Below are 17,520 nucleotides of genomic sequence, written 5' to 3'. Positions count from 1 at the left end.
TATATGCCAGGCATTCTGCTAGACACTGGGGCTACATAAAGAAATGAAATACCCATGCACTATACCAAATAATTTGGCATTAAGGAGATGGGGTTTGGGGAAATTCTGAAGGATCTGGAAAGACTCAATGGGAGAGGTGGTATTTAATTTGACCCTTAACCAGTGAGTGGAATTCATAAGCAGAAGTAGGGAGATCAAGAGAAAAGGAGATAGAAGGGTATTCTGGGTACCCAACTGCGTAAGCAGGGTCCCAAAGGAGAAAGTGTAAAGTGCTCTGTCCTCACTGGAGGCTGCAGTCTGTGGGCAGCTGAGAGCCCCCCAGGTCTTCTCTCATCGGAATCTTTTTATGGCCTTGGTGCTCTGTCTGCCCTCACGTCCACCCGATGTGAATCCTCAAGATCCTCCTGATTTCTGCACCACTAGTCAGACTGAGGGTAAATGGCTTTTGTCAGCTTTAAAGTGTTACCACTCCAAGAAGTATCTGTATATTGGTTGGTAAGAGCTTGAAATGAAAAGCTTTAAAACTCTAAAACCTTAAAAGAGAAAAGCCATCTAATTATATCAACATATTATTTATCGGATGTGCAAAAGTGTTGTTAAAATTCAGTTGTTTTGATAAAAACTAAGGGAAAACTTCTCAAGCAAGGTAACAAAAAAATCATAAAAAACATTAGAGTTACAGACTTAAGTTATTCCCGTTAAAGTCAGGCTTAGGAAAAGGAAGGTCATTATCACTACTATTATCCCATGTAGTTTAGGTCAGTCTCGCTAACTCAATTAAGATGAGGCAGTGGAACAGGTGCTCCAAACATTAAGAAGCCAAGGAAGCATTATTTACACATGACATGGACAGACGAGCCTAACCAATAAGGTGATTAGACACAAGCTTAAAAATAAAAATCAATAGGTCAATGTATGTATTATGGGAATTTTGTATATGATAAAGATGCCCTTCCTATCAAAGGGAAATAGATATTATTATTCAATAATTGTTGTTGAGACAATTGGCTATCCTTTGGAAGGAAAGAAAATTAAACCCTTATCTCACCTAAAAACAAACTCCAGACAGATCAAAGAGCTTAACATGAGAAACAAAACTACAGAAAAAAAAAAGGAGAGTATTTTAATAACCTTAAATTGAAGAAGGTCTCTCTAACAAAACTCAGAAGATATTTAAAAAATAGGCTTGGCTACTTAAAAAATTTCTATAGAATCAGACTTCCAGTGTTCCAATTCTGGTTCCACCACTTAGAAAATGGGAGATTCCGGGCTAGTTGTTTATCCTTTCTGCATCTCCATTTTCTCATTTGTAAAGTGGGGATAACAATAGCCCGTCCCATGTAACGTAAGGATTAAATGAGATAAATCCATGCAAAGCACTTAGAATGGTGTCTGGCACATTGTAAATGCTCAGTAAAGGTTAGCTATTCGTGTTATTACTGCTACAACTACTGAGAAAAGTGAGATTTTCAAAGTTGAAAGATAAGACACAGACAAGGAGACATTGTCACACTACAGAGACAAAGGATTGATGTCTATAATGTCCAAAGAGCTTCTACAAGTCAGTAAAACCCCTAAATAACCTGGGAGAGACACGAACAAAGAACACGAATAGGTAATTAACTGAAGAAATTTAAGTGGCCAATAAACATGTGAAAAAAATCCAACTTCATTAACAGTGAAAGAATCCAATAAAACAGCATTTAGATACCATCATCATTTTTTTTTTTTTTGCCTCTCACGTTGGTAATATTTGGTGTTGGACTGTATATGATTCCATTTTTAGAGAGAAATTTGGCAATGTCTACTAAAATGTAAAAAATGTAAACTCTTTGAGCAATGTTTGTGTACACCAACACTTGGGGTACAAAATAAATGATCATCAATTGGGGAAGGAGACATTCAATCCGTGGAATCCCACATAACCACTCTGAAGAATGTGATGACTTCTCATGAACTCACCTTGGAAGGTGTTTATGAGATGTTAAGTGAAAGAAGCACATTGTAGAGTAATAAGTACATTATGATCTCATTTCTGTAAGAATTAAAAACTACATGTGTATATACAAGTATGCACATAAATATGCACATAAATCTACATCTGCATAAGCATTAAAAAGCCTGGAAAATAGGGACTGAAATGTCAACGGTAGTTTCCCCTGAAGTGTGGGATTCATTCCTTTCTTCAGCTTGCACGTTCATTCATTCAGCAAATACATTAGGTACTTGTTGCATGCTAAGCACTGTTTTAGGCACTGTGGTTATAACAACGAATAAAATGGACAAAAGCCCTGTCTGCATACAGCTTACATTCTAATGCAGGAAACAGACCATAAAGGAAAAAATGTATATAGTATTTTGGACGGTGATATGTACTATGGGGAAAAATTAGGCAGAGAAGGGAGATGGAAGGCAGCTTGCAATTTTAAATAAGGTGGATTAAAAGAGGAGATGGAACATTTCACATCTTGATATACTTTTTAAAGAAGTAAAAGGATTAATAAGAGTTTTTCTTTGCTATTATGTGGTTGATTTTCTGTATTTCCAAGAAAACAGTATGAAAAGTTCCAACAATGGAATGTCCGACCTAGGGGTAGGGCGTACAGTAGCTGCTCTAGATTATATACTTTTTAAAAGTATATGATGCAACTGGTAACTTCGCTTCTCTGTGCCTGTTTTCCCGCTGATGTAATGGGCAGAGCGGTCATTGCCCCTCCTAACTTCTCTAGCATGTTGACGACATTTGAGAAAAACGAAGATGTGCCCTCCATATAAGGAAAGGAAGCTCTTTGGAATCAACCCTTCCGCCAGGCGGCGCGTGTGGAAGGGGGTGCACGTGTGTCACCTATTCTTTTCCTTCTTAAACGGACTCTTGAGATAGTTACGAGTTTATTATCCCCGTCTTGTAGACATGCAAACAGCCCTGTGCTCTGGTGGAAAGACGGACTCTTGGTCAGGTGCTCTTTGACTTAATCAGAGCACAGGGGAGCCAGTTTTTTAGGGGGGAGGTCTCCATGACCTTGCCTTCAAAAATTAAAACCTCAGTGGGCTGATTGTTGATCAGTGTATTATTCATCTGATATTGATCACACTTCTAAAAATGATGACTGCTAAATTGCCTTATTTAATTAATATTATTATTAATAGTGTGAATGATCCTTTCCTGCCCGGGAAGAAATTCCCCTCATATCTACATTCCGAGCTCTCCTTTAAACCCCTTGCAGACCCGCAGCAACTATCTTGGACTACCTCTCCCAAGATGCAACGGGAAACGGGCAGCACTCCCCCGTAAACTGACGGCAAATCTCACCAATCCGATGCCACAACCCCCATTCAGCGACCTATTGACTCCCGGTAAAGGCGGGACTTCCAGTTGCTAGGTTAGTACCATCTCCGGAAGTGGCTGTTGGCCACTGCAGGGCAACACCCCGGCGTCCCTGGAAGCGGGGAGCCGGGGTGGTGCTGGGGACGCTGCGCGCCGCCGGGAGCCTTCGCCCGGAGCCTCCTTGGGGGGAGGACAGGTGAGGCCCTCCCCGAGGGAGCGGTGGGGTGGTGGAGGGGGGAGGGAAGGGGGAGAGCTGAGGCACCCTCGTGCGCTGGGAGCGGGACGCGCAGTGTGGGCGGGAGCTGCAGGGAGAAGTGAGACCGGAGCGGCCGGACCCGTGCGCCCCGTCCAGCATCTCCCTGAGTGGCGGGCGGGCCCGGTGGGTGCAGGCGGGGAGGGAGCGGCGAGCCCGAGCGAGCGAGAGCGGGCGCGAGGCGGCGCGGGGCAGCCTCCGGGGCCCTCGTTTGTTCGCCCCTGCGCGCGGGTGCAAGGCCTTGCGAGCCCTCTTGGATGCCTCTCCTGTGGGCAGCCTCCCTCATGGCCCCATCCAGGGCGGGCCCGACCTTGTGGGATCTCTTGGCCAGCAGGGCAAGTTAGAAAGTTTTTTGGTTTTGTTTTTACCGCCCTTTGCGTGCATCTAAAAAATCTACCTTCTCCGTCTGGAACCGCCCTCCTCACGTGACCCCCGCCGCTCCTCACGCCCGGTTCTCCCACCTGGCTGCCTCTGCAGCCCGTCCTGGGTACTCCTCACACTGCCATCTCTGGGCCATTTCACCCAGAAGTTCAGGTACCACCTGCTGAACGGCGACTCCCCATCTACCGCTCCAGCCAGACCTTTCCTGAGCCCAGACCTGCTTCCTGACCGTCTCCAACCGCACCCCTCCCCAGCCTTCCTGGTCCCCGGACCCGTTCCTCCTGTTGTGGTTCCTGTCTCAGTGAAAGGCTTCATTCAGATGTCCAAGTCTGCACGTGGAATTCATTCATCTAATATCCACGGCTGACATTTGTTGGGCATTTCCTGAATTCTAGGGAGTATGCTAGGTGGGGCTATTGGGCAAGGCATAGAACTGAAAGGATCAACACTGGACTGGAGTAAGTGCCCCGGCTTCCTCCTTCCTCTGTCCGCTCGCTGCGGACACCAAGTTCTGCTGTTCCGCCTCCTGACATCCCTAGGATCTGGCCCTTTCCCAGCCGCTGGTCTAGTTCATAAGTCCTTGCCTGCAGCCATGATAACTTCCTCAGGAGTCCCTCTGGCTCTGTTCTTACCCTCCTCCAATAGTTCCTACACAACTGTCACAGTCTTTCTAAGCTACAGATCTCATCATGCCAGTCTCTGTGAAATCCTGTGATGGATGCAGTCTCAATTCTCCCGAACCCTTCATAATGCGCGCTTTGCCTTGCATTGCAGATCTGTCTCCTGCGGCTCTTCCCATTGTCCCTTGCACTCTGGTCCTGTTGGAGTGGCTGAGAGCTTAGGCTTTGGAATAAGATAGGTGTGGGTTTGTGCATGTTCTGTGGTGCCATTTACTCACTGCAAATCCTTGGGCAAGTTTGTTTTCTCTTTAAAAGCCTTGCTGAGCCTCTGTTTCCTTATTTGAGAAATGGGTATAATTGTACCTCATTGAGAGGATGAGGTGAGGTAATAATGTACATACAACATTAGTACAGTTCTCAGAACATAGGAATTGTTCAGGGAATAGAAGCTTCTGTTCTCGTAATTCTGTGCACCTACCATCCTCTCTCCTGCCTCTTGGCCTGTGTGCATGCTGTTTCTTCTGCCGTAAATTCCTTACTGCTTTATTCTGATAAGTGTCTGCCTATTCTTAAAGAACCATCTCAGTGATTCTCTACCCTGTAATACTTTCCCTAGTCTTTAATCTTATGTTAGTTGCCCTTTGTGTCCTGTTACATTTTGTTATTTCCCATACTGTGCTTAACACATTATATAATCATGTGTTTATTATATATTTAGTTTCACACCCAGACTAAGCTAGAGTTCAGGACCATGTGCAGGTTTGCAGCCCTAATAGCCAGTGCCTGACCTGTAGATATTGTTATCCCCATTTTATGGATGAAGACACTGAGGCGACCTGCCCAGCTGGTATATGGCAGAACTGGGATCCAAAGCCAAGAATATTCTAAATTCTGAGCTCATTACCACTAGATGAACAACCCTCATGTCTTTGACCTTCTCCCCAAAGCTTTCTCCAGTTTATTTTTTCTGTGGTGAACTTATAATTGGTCAAGGAGGGTGGAAGAAATAAATACACAGGGAACCCTAATTATGCATATGTGTGTGTGTGTGTGTGCTGTGAGTGTGCAGGTGAAACCTTTTTGTCCGAGCTGACGAATGAGTGTTCGTGGGAAGGTGCCCGCAATGTTGTGGGTTGGGAAACAGTGTCCTGAGTGGGACTGGGCTTGCTCAGCTTGGGGTGGAGAAGCTTCGGGTGCTCTCACTGGTCCAGAGGGTAGCATGAGGCAAATGGGAGGAAGTTTCTTAGAAACTGACTTCTGGCTTAACATGAGGAGGATCTTCTCATAGCCAAGAATTACCTAACAGTGGAACTGGCAATAGCATCAGCAGTTCTGCTGAGTTTGTGTAACATGCGCTGTGTGTCAGAGCTCTGCGACGCACCTTGCGAGTATTATGTTGTTTCACCCTCTAACACCCCTTTGCTGTCGATTTTCATGATTGAGTTACACACATGAGGTTACTGAGGCTCAGAGAGGTAACACTGGTGTAAGATCACACAGCTAGTAAGCGAGCCGGGCTTTAAATCCAGGTGCTTCTGGCCCCAGCGCCGGTGCCTTCACCGCTATGCTGTCACTTAGAGCACAGGGAGGCGACATTTGACCTGGGAAGGGCAGCTGGACCACAGTTCTTAGGGGCTTTTCTGGATTGTAGAGATTCCTTGGTTCTGTTAGCAGTTTATAGTAGTGACCAAGTGCGTGGTTTACATCGCTTATTTTAGGAGTGGAAAATGCAGAGGAAGGAGGAGGCGTGGCCCTCAGAAGTTCGTGGTTTAACAGGAGAGGTGGAACACATTCCCCCGAAGAAAGTAATACTGAGAGAAATGCGCTTCTGAACACGTGAAAACTCAGTGCTGACGTGGTTAGGAGTTGCCAGGAGAGGTTGAGGTTAGTTAGCCAGGGAGGACTTTCTGGAGGAGGTGTTCGAGACACTTCTGTTTTGCTGGCTTTCTGTGGGACTGGCAGGTGGAGGATGAGCACAGTTGGGTGGCTCCTTCCTCATAGCCCTGTGGCTCATAGTGGGTCTCAGGCCTGGTGGCAGGTAGATCTCTTTGGGTTTCATCAGATTTGTTGGTAAGCGCTGCGTGGAGTATATACGATGTTGACGATTCTGAAGCCACGTCTAGGTGCCACGGTTGACAAGTGTTGTCCCTCCCGGCCTTAGGCTTGGAGGGAAATGTTAGGACACGTGCCATGTGCTTGCCATGGCAGAGCTCAGGGTTGCTTCCTTAGACATCTCATCTTCTGTTACCACTGTGGCCTGGCTTATCACCATCTCTCACTTAGACTAACTGGACTGCTTTCCTACCTAAGCTCTCTGGTAGGCCTTAAACAAATAGGATTTCTCTCTCCACTGCTTTCCTCAGCCCTACAGCTCCTGCCCTTTCAGTCCTGTCCCTGCCCACATATTTTCTGAAGCCGGGCAATGCAAGGAAAGAAGATAGACCATAGCCCACCCATATTTTAAATTCTTTCTGGCAGAAGGTTTGACATTGGAGTGATCTGTGAATTCAGATTTTCCTATTTTAAATAGTTAGGCATAGATAATTATACATATAGTTAATTAGGCATTGAACCACAAGGGCATTTACCTGCCCCTTGCTTTCTGGAGATGGGATGTGTCTATGGATAGGTAACATTTCTCAAATTCTCTGAGATGGTTGATACAGCGCCTTGTATTGATCATTGCCTGTTGGATTGAGTAATGTCCAGCTTGATGTTCAGGCTGCTGTCCATTCCTTTCTCCCCAGGGATCTCTCCCTTTCTATTTCCTTCTCCTTAACCCAGAGGATTAAGGATTCTGGTGGCTGCTTAAGCCAGCAGGCAGTGGGCCACATCTCTGACTGGTGCCTGGTACTTTTCTGCTCTGTTTTTTAGAGTTGCAGACTTATTCATCTCTGAATGTGCGTGTAGAGGCGTGAGCATTGTGTCTGCCGGATGTTATAGTTTCTTAGAGTAGGGGGCAGATTCCCACATGGCTTCTGTACTGCAGAGAAGAATGCTTCTTCCGTTAGCCTTTCTTCCTGAGGCATGAAGTCACCACTTGGAGGCGTCATGGTGGGAGAGGTGGCAGAGCATGGCTCTCTGGGGTCCAGGGGACTGACCAAGGGGATCGTCCCTGTGAATTCCTAAGGCAAGATGCCACCCTTGCCCATCTGTCAGCTGTCAGGGTGCAGAGAGGGCCTCTTTAGGGATCCTGGAGCAGATTAGAGTCACCAGATCTGGCTGTTTCAGGCACTCATTACAGGTCACATCTCCATCTTTTCCTTGATGACAAGGTCTTTCTGCTCACTCCCCCAGCTGGCAGAGGGCTGTGTGTGTCATGCTCGCTGCTCCAGGTGGGGCAGGGACGGCTCTTGAAGGGGTGGCTGCACCTGAGGTCTGGACCTGCTCCTCCAGGCTCCTGTTCATCACACCGGTGTGGCTGAGGCTTCCTCGGTTGGGACAGTCTCTTACAGGGTGACTGGTCTCTGCTTCACTGGGCTTTGTGTAGAAGCTGCCACAGGGGCGGTTGGTGTGATCTGGGCATCCTCAGGTTGTTGCAGGCATAGCGTTGGGAAGGGAGAACTGCACCCACCTGTCAGTTGAAGAATTTGGCACAGCCCCATCCCTAGAGCTAGAGATGCTGGATTCGGGTTGACTCCCCCGACCCCCACCTCTGGCTGCATCCTGGTCCTATAAACATCCCAATGTTCTTTGTATCTGTCCCTTCTGCCCTAGTTTAAGCCCTCATCTTCTTTCACCTGGAGAGCAGCCTCCCATGTCTCCCATCCAACCACGCCACTCTGCCAGAGTTCTATCCTAAAAAAGGCCACCCTGTGTCACTTCCCTTCACCAAAGTCTTTGTGACTCCCCTTTGCTACAGGGCACAGTTGAGACTCTGTAGCATGGTCTGCAAGACTCTCTGTGATCAGATCTGGACCTGGCTTTGCACCCCAGCCCTCACGCTGCTCCCTGGCATTCCAGGACACTGGGGCTGTGTGTGACGTTCCCTTCGCCTCGACTACCCCTCTCACTGCCAGAACTATCAGCCTTTGGTACCCACGGTTGTGACAAAGCCTGCCGCCAGCCCTTCAGGGGGAGGGTATTCCTTCTGTCCTGGTACTCCCAGAGCAGGGGTTTGTCTTCCCTTCTGCCTTCTGCTGCTGTGGGAGTTGTGCATGCTACCGCAGATAGGCATTACTGAATGTAAACGGGACGTGCAAACATGGATAGCGTTGAACATCTGACACCTCTGGGCTCTGTTGGTGTGTGGGGCTGCCACATGTCATTTTGGTGTCTCACTAGGGCTTTCTTGCTGGGCTCCTAATTGTTTCTTCAATGGGGGTGGGGATGCGAAGTCAAACTCTTGAGAGAGCCAGGTTTCCAGATCTTCTGTGGTCCCCCAAGTGCTCAGCAGCCTTTGGGTGTGTGTCTTAGGCTGCAGAGCCTGTAAGGCCCGAGTTCCGGGCTGTTGGTCCCACTCACTACTCCCGGGTGCTCCGTGGCCCAGCTCCAGCTTTTTCCCTTGCACGCTGGGCCACTGATTCTCTCTTTGGGTGCATTGGGGGGGTCTCTGGTATCTAGGCGTTTGAGCCCAGACTGATCATGGCTGGAAGACCCGTCTGTATAGGAGACCAGCTGGTTCTGGAGGAAGATTACGATGAGACCTACATCCCCAGCGAGCAAGGTAAGAGGCCTTGGGTGTACTGTCATAGTGCTCGGAGGGCAAGAGTTTCCTCTGATGTTCTTCCAGCGAGCAGTAGGGCACACGCGCAGGGCTGCTTAGCATATGTGGGTTAGATCAGAGGTTGGTTGCATTATAGCCCATGGGCCTAACCTGGTCTGTTGCTTGTTTTTTTTGAGAGGGCATCTCTCATATTTATTGATCAAATGGTTGTTAACAACAATAAAATTTTGTATAGGGGAGTCAATGCGCAATCATTAATCAACCCCAAGCCTAATTCTCAACAGTCTCCAATCTTCTGAAGCATAACGAACAAGTTCTTACATGGTGAACAAGTTCTTACATAGTGAATAAGTTCTTACATGGTGAACAGTGCAAGGGCAGTCATATCACAGAAACTCTCGGTTTTGATCACGCATCATGAACTATAAACAATCAAGTCAGATATGATTATTCATTTGATTTTTATACTTGATTTATATTGTTGCTTGTTTTTATAAATAAAATTTTATTAGAAAACAGCCATGCTTATTTGTCTATGGCTGCTTGCATGCTGCACAGGCGGGGCTGAGTAGTTGTGACAGAAACTACGCGACCCACGAAGCCTAAGATATTTACTGTCTGGCACCTTAACAAAAGTTTTCTGACCTCGGGTGAGGTTAGTGATTAATTTTAAATGAAAACAGAGTAGGGGATATCATGAAATTCAGTCTAGGGGAAACACAATTTCTTAACAAGCTAAAGTAGCATTTTTTTAAACAACAGTAGTAACATTATTAACAACAATAATAACAGTTTATTGAGGGCTACCCTGTGCTAGTCTCTTCCTGATTATCAGTAGCTTCCCAAATCCCGCCTGCTTAAGCTCTTGCCCTTCTCCAGTCTGTGCTCCACTTAGCACCAGGGTGTTCTTACAGGTAAAGCAGATCCCATCCGGGCTCTGCTTTCAATGAGGTTCCTCTCTGCTGGGCAGAACACCCTCAAGGGGGTGTGTAGGGCCCTGCACTACTCAGCCCTGCCACCCGGCCAGGCTCACAGGGGCAGTTCTCACCCTTGCTCACTCTGCCAGTCACGTGGCCTTTCTGACAGTCTCCAGATGGGCTGGGCTGCTTCTGCCACAGGTCCTTTGCACTTGCTCTTCTGCCTGAGTGCTCTGTCCTCAGTGTTCTGTGCAGCTGGCTGCTTTGTTTCCTCTGGATTTCAGCTGTGTCACCATTCTGAGAGGTTTTCCCAGACCCTCTAAAAGAGCACCTCCTCCAACCTGATGTTCTCTGTCTCATACCCCATTTGCTTCCTTCATTATATTTAAAATCTCTAACTCTTTGCATATTTATCTGTTTACTTCTTTACTGAGTGTTTCTTCTACAGAAATGTAAGCTCCGTGAGGGCAGAGACCATTTCTCTCTTATTCATGGCACATGCTGACTGGCACATAGGAGGCACTCAAAAAATATTTGCCAAATCAATGAATACATTAGTCCCTGGCTGACCAAATTCCAGGTGGTGCTTTGAAAAAGTGCTTTCCTTTCCCGGTCCCCAGGTGTGTCAGCCTCTGAATTCTACCCTGAGATGACCCTTACTGGTGATGCCTTTCTGGCCTGGGTTATTGTCAGCTCAAGCACTGACGGCCCTTGGGTATTCGTTTCATCATAACTGGGGGCTCTGGTGACATAGTCCAGTGGTTACCTCACCTGTCTTTTTCTTCTAGGTGAGGTAGCTCTTAACTCAGTACCTGTATCTCTCCTGCCCCTCCAGATCTCTGGCAAAAGAGCTTTTCTAAATGCTTGATTTCAGAAGAGTACAACAAAAGTATTAGAGTCCACAATATATAGCCAAATTGTAAAAGAAACAACTCCCCTCATGGAAGAGAGGGGTCAGTGTGTGGGGAAGAAGGCTGTTGGAGTGCTGTGCCGTGTGCCCGGCCCCTGGCCAGAAGAGTAGCTCGCTCTCTGCTTCCAGGGCTCCCAGCACCTGCTTTCCCTACAGCACGCAGCACACAGTCCCTGCTCTATTCGCCCGTAGCTAAGGCCCCCCGAGGGCGTGGCCACCTGCAGCAGTTCAGTACGCGCTCATTGACTGACAGGTGAGCACTTCTGTGCCAGGATTTTGCAGGTCTCTAGGGAGTGCGTGCCCTGGGAGGCTGCCCCCATTTAGGGTGCTTCTGCTGTGGCTGTCGGGATTCTTCTGAGGCCCCTGCTGCACTGAAGTCTTGGTCTGATTTTTTACCTCTGTTATACTTGGCTTAAGATTATATTCTTGCAGACTGGCAATAATGTGCCTGGATTCAGATGTACCATTTGTCAACTGTAATTTAAGAGAACAAAATTATATGTGTTTATTATTTATATTTAGAGAAATAATTCCTGCTCACTGAAGAAAATTTGAAAAGTAAAGGCAGAATAGAAAAAAAGATTCTCTAGAGGAGACTCTTTTTTTCCTTTACTCCCACACCCTTAGTACTGCTGACCCCAGATATGTAGTGTTTTCTCCTAAACCAGCCAATTTTCTGACCCCAGCTGGGTGTCCTACAACTCATTTCAGTTCTGATGCTATCTGCCTGGAAGAAGGTTTTGGTCCCAAAGACTGCCCCGTTTCAGACACCAGTCCCAACTCTCAGTTTGTCTCCGGTACTTCTGACCGACCAGCTCTACACTGGAGTTTCCACGATTCCCCCTCAGATTCAGTGGTTTGCTAGAACAGGTCCCAGAACTTAGGCAAACACTTCTGTTTGCTGGCTTACTATAGAATAAAAGGTATGACAAAGGACAGAGATGAGCCAGAGGAAGACATACGGAGGCTGAGGCCCGAGAGGGTCCCATGTGCAGGAGCTTCTGTTCCTGTGGAGCTGGGCTGCACGCCCCCCTGGCCCGTGGGTGCGGGCACCACCCTGGAAGCGCTCCGAGCCCCGTAGTTTAGGGATTTTTATGGCGGCTTCCTCACGTAAGCGTGAGTGACCGTTAACTCCTTTTCCTGCTCCCCTCCCCTCCTTAGATGAGGGGGGTGAGGTTGAAAGTTCTAAGCCTCCAGTCATGGCTTGGTCTTTCTTCTGACCGGCCCCCAGCCAAGAGGCAGCCAGGAGCCCACCCTGAGTCACCTCATTGGAACAAAAGGTGCTCCTATTACTCAGGGAATTACAAGGGTTTTAGGAGCTCCCTGTCAGGAACTGGGTTCAAAGCCCAAAAAATAACAGGAACTGGTGGCAGAGACCAGTATATATATTTATCTTATTATTTCACAAGGTTGATTGTGATTTTTTTTCTTCTTTCCATCCACTGCCCCTTCACCCACCCCACCTCTCTTACTTCCCCACCCTCCTGCCTGTCCTTGCAGAAATTCTTGAATTTGCCCGAGAGATTGGCATTGATCCCATCAAGGAACCGGAGCTGATGTGGCTGGCCCGGGAGGGCATTGTGGCCCCACTGCCTGTGGAGTGGAAGCCGTGGTAAGTCAGCGTGGATGCGGCCCACTGACTTGGCCTGTTGGAGGCGGAAGGGGCGGATCCAGGACATCAGCTTCAACCAGCCACCTTTTGAAGCCTGTCCTGTTTGGAGCACCCTGAGGATGTGTCTTTATTCCTTGCAGGCTGACACTGAGAGCGACGATACTGAGACCCCCTCAGTGTGTTCAGAAGGAGGGATGCTAGTGTGGAAGAGGTTTGTCGGGAGGCTGCATAGACCAGCCGGGGTTTGGCCTCCCATGGCAGCCCATCCTGAATTTGAGTAATCTGGTCTTGAATAGGGTCACATTCGCAGAACTGTTCACCTTTGTGGTTTCAGTGTGAGCTCTCTGGACTGTGAGGAGCAGAGACTCCCTCGGGTTATCTCAGGGATACGGAGGTTGATGGTGAGGACACCAAACGGGGTCTCCCTCCTCCCAAGGACTGCATCCCCTCCCACTGCTGGGGGCTCGTTCTCATCACATGCACGGAGCACTCTCTCAAAGTTGTCTCCCTAAAGTCAGTGCCATAAGTGTACTTCTTCCTGTACCACGGGATTTCCTTGTTTGTCCCAAACTAGTTCCCAGAGGCCTCAGGGATCCCGTCTGTGCTGGTATCGGGCAGCTTGGTGTGCGAGGTGTAATTATGCTGCTCTCAGACGTACCATTTAGTGTGTTGGCCATACTTCAGAACAACTGGTGGTAGCCTGACGCATCTCCACCGAAGAATCCTAATCCTTTGACTGTCTTCTCCTCACATGGCAGGTCCCCTGTTTTTTTGACCTTTTTAGTTGCTTTTCCTTGGACCTCCTCCTCTTTCATGACATCTCGTAGTGAATCCATCCGTGCTGTGCACAGTGTTCTGGGTGCTGAGGACTCATGCTTGTGTTTGTGGGATGAGTTTGTGGGATAATGGTTTCTGTTTTGTTTCCAATATCCACCCTGATATCCACATTTGCCTTACCTGTCAATCTCTCTCTTCTTTTTTTTATATTTTTAAGTTTGTATATATCTGTGCTGTTTTGCTTTTGGATCTATTTTTTACTTAAAAAACCACACGACAAATATTCAGTATAGTAATACCTTAATGTACATATACTCAATAAGTAAATGACTGCAGTGGTACAAAAAAATTAAATGATGGAAGGGTGGAAACGGTCATTGGTGGTGGGCTAGCTGTGGGCCAGCCTTCTGCCAGCCATTTCCACGTACCTGTTAGTGGTGGCTAACAGTCCCTCATCCTGTAAGGAGAGTGTGAACCATCTCTCACTTTTTAAAGTAATGTAAGTCATTAAAACTTATGTATACATGTCATCTTTTAGTCCCAGTCCCAAGTAATTAATTGGAGATTCCCTTCCAGGCTTTTAAGACACACACTTACACGCACACACATGGTTTTGTTTCTTAAACATAAGAGTTGTACTGTATGCATTGTTCTTCTATGTCTGTGTGTGGTCCACTGCATACTTTTCCACATATAGATGTGTCATAATTTTTTAAAATCCTGATTTATTTAACCACTCTTAGATTGAAGGGTATTTAGATTTTTTTCCAAATTGGCCATCATATGTGGGTCTGTTTCTGGATTCTCTGCTCCTAGGTCTCTGTTCTCGTCATGGATCTGTCTGACTACCTTGACACCGATGCCATACTGTCTTGATGACTTTAGCTTTATTATAAATCTTGAAATCATTTAGGGTAAATCCTCTGACTGTGTGTTCCATTTTCAAAGTTGTATTCTAGGCTCTTTGCATTTCCATATGAATTATTTTAGAATCAGCTTGTCATTTTCCATGAAAAATCCTGTTAGGATTTTCATCAGGATTACACTGAATCCATAAGTCAATTTGTGGAGAATTGACATCTAGAAAAATATTGCTTCTTCTAACGCATGAAGAGTCTGTCTCCATTTATTTAGGTTTTCTTTAATATTGCTAAGAAATGTTTTGTAGTTCTTAGTGTACATGTCTGGCCCATATTATGTCAGACTTCTTTCTAAGTGTTCTTATTTTTGATATTTCTGTAAGTGATACACTTTAAAATTTCAATGTCTAATTGTTTATTGCTTTTATATAGAAATAAAATCAGTTTTTGTATTTTGATCTTATAGCTTGCAACCTTGCTGGACTCATTTATGTCAGTTTGACAGCTTTTTGTAGAGTCCATAGATTTCCTACATAGATGATCACATCTACTGGGAATTATAAATATTAAAATCACTTATACATTTATAAATAAAAATGTGGATTATGAAAACGACATTTTTACTTCTTTCTTCTAATCTGGATACCTTTTATATCTATTTCTTGCTTTACTACACTGACTAGAGCCTCTAGTACAATTGAATTGAAGGGGTGACAATGGACATTTTTGTCTTTTTCCTGATCTTAAGGGATGAACATTCAGTCTTTCATCATTAAATATGTTAGCTGTAAGTTTTTGTAAATGCCCTTTGTCAGGATGAGGAAGTTCCCTTTTATTCCTAGCTTGTTGAGAGTTTAAATCAGAAATGGATATTGGATTTATCAAATTTTTTTCTGCATCTGCTGATAGGATTGCATAACATTTCTATTTTGGTTTGTTAATATGGTCAATTATATTGATTATGGATTTTTCAAATGTTAAACCAACCTTACATTCCTGGGATAAAGTCTGCTTGATCATATCATATACGATCATATCATTTATTTTCTAAAATTTTGTTTAGCGTAGCACTGTTGTTTTTATTTATTTATTTATTTATTTAATTTATTTTTTTGAGAGGGCATCTCTCATTTATTGATCAAATGGTTGTTAACAACAATAAAATTCTGTATAGGGGGGTCAATGCTTGATGCACAATCAATAATCCACCACCAGCCTAATTCTCGTCAGTCTCCACTCTTCTGAAGCATAACGAACAAGTTCTTACATAGTGAATAAGTTCTTACATGGTGAACAGTCCAAGGGCAGTCATCACAAAAACTTTCGGTTTTGATCACTCATTATGAACTATAGACAATCAGGTCAAATATGAATATTCATTTGATTTTTATACTTGATTTATATGTGAATCCCACATTTCTCCCTTTATTATTATTAATATTATTTTTTTAATAAAATGCTGAAGTGGTAGGTAGATGCAAGATAAAGGTAGAAAACATAGTTTAGTGCTGTAAGAGAGCAAATGTAGATGATCAGGTGTGTGCCTGTACACTGTGTGTTAATCCAAGCTAGACAAGGGCAATAAAACATCCACGATGCAGAAGATTTCTCTCAAAACAGCGGTGGTGAGGTTCTAAGCCTCACCTCTGTTGATCCCCAATTTCTCACCTGATGGCCCCCCTGCGACTGTGCCTGTCTTAGGTTGTTCCTCCCTTGAGGAATCTTACCTGTCTCTGGCTAACCAGTCATCTTCCAGGGCCATACAGGGAGATGTAAAGTTGGTAAGTGAGAGAGAAGCCATATTGTTTGAAAAGGTTAGCTTTTTACTTCTTTGCAGATTTATGCCCTGTGGCTTCTATGCCCAGCATTTGTCTTGAGGTATCTTTACCACTTGGAGGAATTATGATACTCGGGGAATTCGATATGAGGCACGAAATCTATTTAAGGGTTGTAATTAGGAAGGAAGAAGAAAAGCTATAGAAGTAGCAGGAGGAAGAAAACATGGGAGGATTGATTATTTCTTTGACATATCTTCTTGTAGAGTAACTTAAGCATGTATAGGTTTAAACTACTAATTAAATTACACACACACACATTAACATAATAGGAATACAGTTACATAACCAAAGCAGATCTATAATCACCAGCCATCTCCAGTGAAGCCAAGAAAACCAGTTAGGCACCCTAGGCATTTGTGAAAATTTGTCTATGATATAATGGATATTGTCCAACTGTACTTGAACAGTCTGAGAGAAATCAGACAAATTAAAACAACCCATTCCTGGGAACTGTTCACATTCCCATATGTTCTTTTAACAGTAGATAGTCTGTAGTTGTAAGATTTTGGGGCACTACAACTTGCACTTCTCCTAATTTTTGTTTGAGTTCCAACAGTACAGATCCAGTCAAATTTGTTGTTTTACTGTATGCACAGGCCAGCTTAGATATCTCCTTCTTCATTCCAATGGCAAGTCCAGGAACCGGTGGGATGGATGCAGCTACAACTGCAGCATCGCCTGGATCTTTGTTGGGGTTTTTTGACGATCATCTTCTGGTATGAGTCTTCCAGAGAGTGCTGATGTTGGAAGTTCTTCATATCGTATCTTAGTTCATTTTCTGGGTAGCCAAATTAGGCTTTGATCCTCTGTATAAACACAAAGAGACCCTTTGCCCACACTTTGATATGCCCTTTATACCATTGTGTAGAACTCATTGGAGGTCACCCCACAGGAACTGCTTTTTTTTTTTTTTAAGAGAAAGGAATATTATCAGAAAAGTGTACCTCCATAGCCGATCATCTAACACCCTTTAAGTGGTCAAAATTAAGGATATTTTAAGCATGCGTTAATCATTGATTTACAGTTAGTTTTATCCTATCAGGGAGTAATCCCCCTTCTCTTTCTTTTTTTTTTGTTATCTTTAATCTACACTTACATGAAGAATATTATGTATACTAGGCTCTCCCCTATACCAGGTCCCCCCATAAACCCCTCTACAGTCACTGTCCATCAACATAGCAAAATGTTGTAGAATCACTACTTGTCTTCTCTGTGTTGTACGGCCCTCCCCTTTCTCCCTCCCCACCATGCATGCTAATCTTAATACCCCTCTTCTTCTTCCCCCCAACTTATCCCTTCCTACCCACCCATCCTCCCCAGTCCCTTTGCCTTTGGTACCTGTTAGTCCATTCTTGGGTTCT

The 17,520-nt window shown here is 45.2% G+C and overlaps 1 protein-coding gene across 10 annotated transcripts in view; it reads left to right on the top strand.

Annotated features, from left to right (window-relative positions):
• Positions 1-3,390: 3,390 nt before the first annotated feature.
• Positions 3,391-17,520, top strand: part of CEP164 (centrosomal protein 164) — a 62,973-nt gene continuing 48,843 nt past the window's right edge. For 9 of the 10 annotated variants that reach the window (XR_012132729.1, XM_036992776.2, XM_073239728.1 and 6 more), the window contains exons 1-3: positions 3,391-3,521; positions 9,143-9,245; positions 12,573-12,684. Coding sequence is in view for 9 of the 10 variants with exons in the window: in XM_036992776.2 (XP_036848671.2) it covers positions 9,164-9,245; positions 12,573-12,684 (194 nt within the window). In the remaining variant the exon portion in view is untranslated. The remainder of the gene's footprint in view (positions 3,522-9,142; positions 9,246-12,572; positions 12,685-17,520) is intronic. The other variant, XM_036992767.2, reaches the window with a different exon arrangement.

The sequence above is a fragment of the Manis javanica genome, chromosome 6 (genome assembly GCF_040802235.1).
Source record: "Manis javanica isolate MJ-LG chromosome 6, MJ_LKY, whole genome shotgun sequence".
Taxonomy (NCBI): domain Eukaryota; kingdom Metazoa; phylum Chordata; class Mammalia; order Pholidota; family Manidae; genus Manis; species Manis javanica.
The sequence above is the reverse complement of the archived record's forward strand: the minus strand, read 5'-3'. Positions and strand labels throughout refer to the sequence as shown.